We start from the raw sequence: 9,053 nt of genomic DNA, 5'->3' as shown, positions 1-9,053 counted from the left end.
CATGGTGACGTTATGTTTGATTTTGATTACTCCCGCCTCTCAGTCGATTCCATCGATCTAAATATTTGAAATAAATTTGTCGAGGCAATTTTCAGATTAATTTGCATCAAAAATGGAGGAGAGATTCGACTCGATTGATCCTTCACGCCGGTCGAGTATAATGAAGGACATGGAGTTTGCATTGGATTTTGCACCGAGTCCTCCACCTCTCCATCTTCCATCGCTGGATTCCGCAAAGGAGTTGCCGACCATCAAGACAAACGAGTACAATGGGAACATGGTATCGAAGAACTGATCTTAGAGCGCGTGGTTTTTAGAATCCTGGTGGAAAAATTGCTGAGCTCTCTTCGTGAAATAGATAAAGTCGTCGAGACAAAAGTGCAAATAATCGAGAGCCTCGACATTACCATCCAGATTGTCAGTTACAAAATATACGAGGCGACGCACGAGTTTAAAGTTAAAATCGGCGAAATGAAGGATGAAAGGAATCGATTGTTGGTGTCCATAGAAAACAGATCAGAACTGTCCCTCATATTGCACGATCTCGACCAAAAAATCTTAGAACTGGAGAAAGAGCTCGACTCGAAAATTAAGTCATACAACCAAGAGAAAATTGTAAGATTGTTTATTTATTTTTTAGCAGAGTACAGAGTGAGAATTTAAAACAGGAACTCCAACAACAAGCTGAACTTATTATTTTTCAACTGGACGAAGACATCGCTATAATGCACGCTAGACTGAAGGATCTCAAAGATGAACTGGAGGTGAAAAAAGGCACTATGTACAGGGTGCAAATGGTCATCATAAATGAGAAATACGCACCGATCCTGGAGGAACTCGAGAAACATTTGTTAAATTACGAAAAGCTGCAACTAACCGGGTGGAGGGTGGAACAGTCCGAGGTGAAGCTGTCAGGTACCTACATTAAAACAAGTTTACACGATAAGCTGAGTGTATTTTACAATATACAAAAATTGTACACGTGTTATGTTACAAAAATTTCTCTCAGAAATCCTCGAAGAACAGGGCTTGAAGTTCACGCCATCCGGTGCGCTGCTCACGCGAACTGGTAGTCTCATCACGTTCCAAGAAGCTCAGGAGAAGGGCTACTTCAAAGAGATCAGCGTTTCCCTGGACAAAATCTTCGAGTTCTTTAAGGAGCGTGACCGTCAGCGTGAGCGGTTCGAGCAGGTTGCTATACCAGATAGCGCCGGCTACAGCGAAGGTAAAACAATACATTAGTCACCATCGTGTTGCGTAGAACTCGTCTTAGGCAGCACGATCGAAAGCAAGATGTCGTCCGAAGACGTGAAATACTTAAAGCAGTACGTGGGCAAGCCTCTGACGCTGGCTTTGGCGGAAATCACCGCCAAACAGCCGCGCGACCCCATCCACTACCTCGGCCACTACCTCTTTAAGTACAGATACAATCAGGAACTGGAGGAGGTGCAGAAGCAGGAGATCGATGAGCTGACCCGAGAAAGGAAGCTGCTGGCGGAGGAAAGATGGGTGGGTGCCAGTACAAAAATTTTCGTCCAAATTGGGAAATTGTTTATTTGTTTCAGAAAAAATTCGTAGAGGAAGAAGCTAGGAATGCGGTCCTCGACATGATTCTGCGCGCCGAACAGATCGCATACGAGAACGAACTGAAGAGGATTGAGCAGGAGCAAATGCTGGCGGAAGAGGAAGAAGAAGGTGCAGAAAACCAGTACGCGAGCGATTTGATCGAGGAAGCGAGGGATAAATTCGAGTAAAACTGTCATACTCACGTCTATGGCTTCTAATAGCTTCAAAACAATTTTCCAATCTTCTAATTCACGGCGTGCCCCCTTCCAGGTTACCTGCGAAATTAAATTACAGTTGAATTACAGAAGTATTTTCCCGAACGATCAAATTCTTTCCGTGAACTGTCCGAATTCCTCGATCAGGAGACAAACAAAAAAAAAAAAAAGAGAGATACGATGATTTCAGTTTGTACAATTTTGCAGACGTACACTGCACGGATGCGCAAACATGGTCAAGAGCCGCAAGTTCTGCAGCGTGAAGTGGGAAGTGCCCTATTATTGATACTTTCGTGATATCAAAACAATTTATTTACAAATACCTCACCTGCAATGAAACGCTCGTTAATTCTTGACGATTGCGGCGAACAGACCCAAACGTTTACTTTTCGAATCGCATTAAGACCAAAAAGATTACTTGCTAACATCATGGACCTCGGCTGGGGACGCACGTGTCTTCAGTTCGCTCGCACATAAACCGGCGATGGACTGCCACTGGCTAGTTTTCCGCAAGGCGATATTTCTCTCTTCTTTCGATTTGATACATTATTCCGATAGGGGGCGTGGAACGTCTACGACGTGTCAAGATAGCGTGCGTGACACGTCCTTTCGTTTAAGCTTTTTCATGCTCACTAGGGGTGCTTTACTGTTAGGTTATTTTGGCGGAGAGGCGATGTTTTGAGCGTCCGCTTATCTCTTAATCTGACGTTCGGTGGAGAAAAACCAAAGCGGCAAACGATCAAATGATCGCACAGTGCTAAGGCGATCACTGAATGCGTTAGCTAAACCAGCCGCTGAGTCGTTGCACTGGAGTGCTCATCGCTCTTTGGAATGTGCTCGTTCGCGTTAATAATAAAATAAATAAGCAAATCAACGAACAAAATCGTAAGAAAATTGCCATTATTTGTGAGACATTAATAGTGGAGGAAGGAGTAAATGGTGGTTCAATCTCAGAACGGCATTTTCAAAAGTCAATGAGCACTCCTCGTTTAAACAATATCGGCGTCGAGACCGTAACCTATTAACAGAAGGCAATGAAAAAAATGCAAATAGATTTATTCAGAAATAAATAAAGTTAGAGAATAAGCAACACATCTGATACCAACTTAAGTAATATGGAAGCACTTAAATAAAATAAGGCAAACAAAAAGATATATACTGGTGTCCCTCTAAAAAGGCATTACTTCTTGTTTACGTACAACACAACACTTGAGAATTTTTGCGGGTTACTTTTTGAAGAGAAAAATAATCTTAACAAAAAATATTCAGCCGTAACAATTTTTAACATATTTTTTTCTCCTCGTAAGCGTTTCTATTTTTAACATTAAATCTGCCAAGTGACTGTTCGATTATTTTTGGCGAATTAATACAAAGACTAAAATGTGTGTAGTGTAACGTAGATGAAATGCGTATTGAAAGCTTGGAGATGACAAGTTTTAAATTATTGCCGGCGGGAGATAATTTTGGACATAATTTGTTCGGCCTAAATACGAGGATAAGTGGTAAATCTGCAACTTAAAAATTGGAAGGCATTTTTCATCCCCAAAGGATAGAATGTTGAGATTTCAAATAAATTTTGTCAAGAGTGGTTGTAAAAATATTTTGTATTGAGATGAATCTCGAAATGTGTTCGAGGACAAATATTTAATAACGTTTCATGTCGGCAGGTATTATAACTCACCCCCACTTTTAGAACGAATAAACATATTTCGATTCAAGTTTGACAACTAAACTGCGACTAGAAAAATCAATTTAATGAGGCTTTTGAGGACAGCCAGCACGGTCATGATATAATCAATAAGATGGTACCGTATGGGGCGCTATTTTCTTTTTTTATTTCAGCAAAATCACAAGAGTTGTTGGCGTGTACGTTTGATGTCAGAGATTATTAACAGCGGAAAATAAATTCAATCGTGTTTAGAGATTTATTATTACCTAAAAACGTACGCGTCCACTGACCATTACTGGGTTGGGTGTGACATTTGGGATTCGTCTATCTTGAATATTATTTATTTGTAAAAAATGCGAACGCTGGTAACCAAATGGTTGATTAGAAACTTCATTAGTTTTATAGTAAACTCCAAAAATGCTGCATTTTAAAACTCTAACAACACTTATGTCAGATTTCAAGAATAAAACGAAAACAAACCACCGTGATTGTTAATATACTAGAAAGAGATGTTCCGTAACGACGGTCTGGTATTTCAATATTCTTTACGTTACATTGTATCTCATAAAATAATGTTGTGCAAAAATTAATGTAACCAATAATCAAGATTGGTTTTGTAAAAACTGTAACGGAAAGGAGAAATGCGATTAAAATGTAAATATATAACACAATTGCATCACTTGGTTTAGAATTATGAATTAAAAAATTGAACTGAAGTATAAAAATAAGTAAATTGGAATATGGTACATTCAAAATATAAACAATTAAAAATTACATCAAACTGTTTTTTACTTTTATGCGGAAAGTGATAAAAAAAGAAGAACGTTTATTTGCCAGGAGCCAAAAGAAAAACAAGTGTGCAGACTTCTTCTGGTGACAAAGAAATATTAATTATAAATATTAAGACAATTAAAATTGATAGTTGGCAATTGCATTTTTAATTACAAATCACAATTAAACGAAATCTAATTAAATTTAATTGTCACCGAATTTAATCAGTTGATTTGAAATAACCGATGTCTCAATTCTGCATGTTTCAAAACCCAACCGTTTATAAGTTTACGAATCAACATAGTCACTGCTTGTCTAATCAATCTCTGACACCATATTAAATTAACACGTAGTGGCTGTGGGAACATCAAGTTCACGATGACAGTTTCCTTAAAACTAACGAAAAACAATCCCTCTAGGTTATCGGGCGTACTTCCAAAAGGAATTACCGTGATGGGTAATTTCCCTCCGTCTGTTGACGTCATTTCCAGCTGTTGTTCGCTTTATCCGTTGGCCCTGGTCTATCGCGTTGAGTAATCAACGACGTTTGGTCGAAGTGCTGTTTACTTCGGTGACCCCTTCCGCCAACTTCGACGGTTGAAAAAAAAACATGTTTTGCCGTTACAAAATCGATACTGTCATGTCGCCAAAATCCAAAAAGGTCGAGCATCCATTAGAAAAAATGTTCGTCGCAAAAATTAAAAAAAAAGTCGTCCGGTCGTACTGTCGTCAATAATTAAACCGCTACTGCGCATCGTGTTGCATGACGATATCAACCGCAACACCGCCTGGCCCTCGAGGGTCAACAGACACCGCACCTACTCGCAAAGATTGATTTTTACCTGTTTGATCGAATGCACATTCGGAGGAACATTTGATGAAACAATCGCAACTATTAAAGACACTTTTTTATTTTAGACAATCATGCTAACTATACATCATACACAGAAAGGAATATTTTCCGTAAAAAATCACGGACTAAAATACATAATATATTTCTTAACTTGGTAGCATTAAAACTAAGTGTCAAACGCAAGTTCAGAGGTATCTAAAAAAAAATAGAAAGCAATGAAACTGCATCAGGTAAGATGGTGATAATAGCAATAAAAGATAACTTGGGCGCCACTTAGATTTGATCTCAAAAACTTTTTAGAGAAAATACGCATTTTGTCTTTCATCGTTTAAAAGATATCTTTATGGCGCGTTGCGCTACTGACCGCATTAATAACGGACGTGCGATTTAACGTTAGCCGTATATATATAGCCCTGCTAAGAGTCTGCGTCCAGGAGCCATATCTCTACGGGGACCAGGGCCGCCACCGCTCGCAAAGCTACAAATGAGAATGGAGCAAACATAAATGTAGATGAGAATTGTTTCAAGCGCTTTAATTACTTTCATTGCGTTTTTTCTCCTTTCACAAGACATGGTTTTTATTTATAATATTATATGGGAAAAAGGTCTACCTAACCTATTTAAAACTAAGCTAACTTACAACAAAAACACTAATCTAGTAGATTAGGTAGACATTTTTAAATTTACCATTTCAATCTATATAAGGATGCTGTCGCGCCAATTGCACAAAAACTCTAATGCAACAAATCAATTTACCCAAATTTTAATAAAATTTTGCGCAGCGATAATTTACGTGTTAAAAATTCCAAGTAACAACCTTTTGTATGTCATGTCCGCACTATAATAAAACGTTCCGCATGTAGGTGTCGCTTTACGTAAACGCAGCGCCAACTTAAAAATCACAACTGTATAAATGAAACTTGGGTAAATCACTTAAATTACCTTATATAGAGTGAAAATACCATCTAGTTAATTATATTTGTACATTTTTAAAATAAAATATTTAATCTTCAAATTAGGCAAAACTGTTTTCAGTCTCAAATCTTGGACCAAAACTTCCTGAAACAATACCTCTTTATTATATTTAAATCCACACCTTTGAAAGATTCCCAAAGAGGCATCGCTTCATGGGGATTACTAAGAATGAGCACTCCAGTTTGTAACTTACCCTCCTCTCTGTTGAGGTAGTGGAGGGTAAGCAGCGTCATAAGAACGCCCTCCTGCTCCAGTGCCGTACGTGTCTCCGTAACCGCCGGGAGTTCCATATCCTGGAGCAGTTCCGTAGCCTCTGTTCTCGTTGTAGGCGCCTGCCGGCTGGGCGGGGCTGCCAAAGTTGCCGGCCCCTGTTCCGTAACCGCCGGCTGGTGCGCCTGCTGGACCTCCATAACCGCCTGCAGCCCCGGCTGCGGGGTTGCCGTAGCCGCCGCTGTAGCCGTTTGCCGATCCAGTTGCGTAGCCGCCGCGTTCTGGGAAGCCACCGGCGGCGCCCCTAGATGTGCAAACAAAATGGTATTTTAAAATCAATTCATTTTCCCAAATATATACTTTTTTTAAACAAACTTACATGGGCTTGGGTCCTTGATCCCGCCTGCTGTACAACTCTCCGACTGGAGCCCCCCTTTCAAACGAACCCGGTCCTCTCGGCGGCGGACCTTGTTGGTCCAACAGCGGTCGTCTGTCATTCAACAAAGGTCTTCTATCGTCAAATTCTCCTGCTGGTCTTCTCTCATCAAACTCGCCTCTTGGACCTTCCGGAAAGCCCCCAGCTCGAGCATCTCCATAAGGACGACGATCTAAATTATGAAACTTATAAAACTGAAATGACAAATTTGCATTCAACATACCAAAATCATTGTTGAACGGTCTGCGATCAGCTCCAAAGCCACCGCCTCTGCGATCATCAAAAGGCGGTCTTCTGTCGCCGTACCCACCGTCGAAACCACCCCTCTGTGGTGGTCTATCATAACCCCCAAATCTGTCGCCTGCGCCCCCATAAGGCGGGAAATCGCGACCTCCTCCAAAACCGCCACCCCCGTTTCTGTGTGGAGGTCCTCTGAAGTCGTTTCTGGCGTAGGGGCCGCCTCGATCTTTTCCCCCACGCATGGGACCTCCACCTCCAGGACCACGCCTGGGTTTGACGCGTCCCTTCTCCACGGATATCCTCCCGCCCATGAAATTTGTACCATTCAGTTCTGAAATGGCTTTCATGGCAAGTTCGTGGTCCTCCAAGTGGAGGAATCCACAACGGTTTGAGATATCACATTCCGCGATAGCTCCGTACGGAGCGAATAGCGCACGCAAATCGTCGGTGGTTACACCGGTGGGCAAGCTTCCCACGAAAACCTTCGTTGTAGTCTCGGAACGACGGTTCTAGGATTTGAATACGTCAACTAAATAAAATAATGACGAAAATGAGAGCTTACCATCTTTTAAAAATCACTATAAATATAAACAAAGACCGGCGGCTTTTACGCGAAACAAATCAAAATGGATGATTTGATGGCGTTTTCGACATGGGCGTACCAACCAACAAAACTAATAATCACTGTCAAAAAAAGTAGCGCCAAATTTAAAATTGTATAAGAATTTATGTAAAAAAATATTGATAATTGGCAACGGAAAAATATTGCCTCAACATTAACAACAGACTCGTAAATTTATTGTTACATATTTAGAAGAAATACAACCATGAAAAAGAAAAACAATAATACGTATTGAGTATTGACTTTATTTGCCACGTAAAGTTAGGTTATGTGAATCTTATTGGATTGGAATTGCAGTATTGCACCTGTGATTGCACCAATTTTTACGAACGATGGCTCAGAAAATATCCCCCGACACATTTAGAAGCGTATTCAAAGCAATAGATAAAGACGTTGTGCGGTGGTTTCCCGGCCACATGGACCGTGGCCTTAAACAGATGCAGCATAAACTCCGTTCCGTTGACTGCATCATCGAAGTTCATGACGCACGTATTCCCATTTCTGGAAGAAATTCGGACTTCAAGTACACGGTCAGTGGGATAAAACCCCACATTCTAGTTCTCAACAAGGTAGATCTGATTGACAAGAGGATCATTCCAAAAATTAAGGATTGTTTAAAACAAGACTTTGAGAATATAATTTTCACAAACTGCAAAGATCAGCAGTGCAAAGGTGTAAAGAAATTGTTTCCATTAGCACAGAATTTAGTACAAAAGTCTGACAGATTTAACAGGACAGGTGCTGAGGATAACTGCATCATGATAATAGGAGTACCAAATGTGGGAAAATCTTCATTAATAAATGCTTTGAGAGTAAGAAATTTACATAAAGGCAATGCTACACCAGTAGGAGCATCACCAGGAATCACTAGAAGTGTCCTCCAGAAAATTAAAATGAGTGAAAAACCTCTTTTTTATCTCTTGGACACTCCTGGAATCTTAACACCAAAGATTGAAAGTATAGAAGTTGGATTAAAATTGGCACTGTGTGCTACCATTCAAGATCACTTAGTTGGGGAGCGCATTTTAGCAGATTATCTTCTTTTTTGGCTCAACAAAAATGGACATTTTAAATATGTTGATGTGTTGCAGCTGGAAGGTGCCTCGGATAATATTTTAGAAGTTTTAACTCAGATCAGTATGAAACACAAAAAAACGCTAAAAGTTAGGGATTCAAATAATAATTATGTGTACAAACCAGATTTTGATCATGCATCAAAGTTAATGTTGAAGGAGTTTAGAAGTGGAAGTTTAGGGAAAATTGTACTTGACCAAGATCTATTTTAACAGTTTTTGTAAATAAAATTTTGTAAATGAGAGTTGTGTTTTTTAATTTTTGTTTTGGCATTAAGGATAGCCAACTTAAAACAAATCCATTATAACATTGAAATGTAAATGAGTTCATCGTAGGTACTGTATGAATTAATGAAGAGTCATTAATAAACTTTTTTACTGAAAATACAATCGTTATTTGCTCCTTAGATTCAGAATTAAGAA

At 39.7% G+C, this 9,053-nt stretch overlaps 3 protein-coding genes across 6 annotated transcripts; 2 read left to right on the top strand and 1 right to left on the bottom strand.

The window, feature by feature from the left end:
- Position 1: 1 nt before the first annotated feature.
- On the top strand, positions 2-1,886 carry LOC138123018 (trichohyalin-like). The gene is made up of 6 exons (XM_069037513.1): positions 2-264; positions 318-615; positions 669-915; positions 1,010-1,225; positions 1,274-1,509; positions 1,566-1,886. The coding sequence occupies exons 1-6, from the start codon at positions 113-115 to the stop codon at positions 1,752-1,754; spliced, it is 1,338 nt and encodes a 445-aa protein (XP_068893614.1). The 5' UTR covers positions 2-112; the 3' UTR covers positions 1,755-1,886.
- Positions 935-7,640, bottom strand: LOC138123021 (RNA-binding protein Rsf1-like). 4 transcript variants are annotated; one of them, XR_011156684.1, is made up of 6 exons: positions 7,498-7,640; positions 6,919-7,444; positions 6,639-6,867; positions 6,243-6,563; positions 1,770-1,841; positions 935-1,214 (listed from the first exon to the last, which is right to left on the bottom strand). XR_011156684.1 is itself a non-coding variant. In XM_069037517.1 (5 exons), the coding sequence occupies exons 1-5, from the start codon at positions 7,498-7,500 to the stop codon at positions 6,112-6,114; spliced, it is 1,101 nt and encodes a 366-aa protein (XP_068893618.1). In that variant the 5' UTR covers positions 7,501-7,640; the 3' UTR covers positions 5,115-6,111. The 4 variants fall into 4 exon arrangements, 3 of the variants coding, with proteins under 3 accessions (XP_068893618.1, XP_068893619.1, XP_068893620.1); XM_069037517.1 differs by lacking the exons at positions 935-1,214; positions 1,770-1,841 and adding an exon at positions 5,115-6,133; XM_069037518.1 differs by lacking the exons at positions 935-1,214; positions 1,770-1,841 and adding an exon at positions 5,115-5,269.
- Positions 7,641-7,659: 19 nt separating this feature from the next.
- LOC138123023 (mitochondrial GTPase 1) lies at positions 7,660-8,875 on the top strand. The gene has a single exon (XM_069037522.1). It carries the CDS (start codon positions 7,890-7,892, stop codon positions 8,841-8,843), a length of 954 nt encoding a protein of 317 aa, XP_068893623.1. The 5' UTR covers positions 7,660-7,889; the 3' UTR covers positions 8,844-8,875.
- The last annotated feature ends 178 nt before the right edge of the window (positions 8,876-9,053 follow it).

Source organism: Tenebrio molitor, chromosome 2, assembly GCF_963966145.1.
Source record: "Tenebrio molitor chromosome 2, icTenMoli1.1, whole genome shotgun sequence".
NCBI lineage: Eukaryota > Metazoa > Arthropoda > Insecta > Coleoptera > Tenebrionidae > Tenebrio > Tenebrio molitor.
This window is presented reverse-complemented; position numbering and strand designations above follow the sequence as displayed.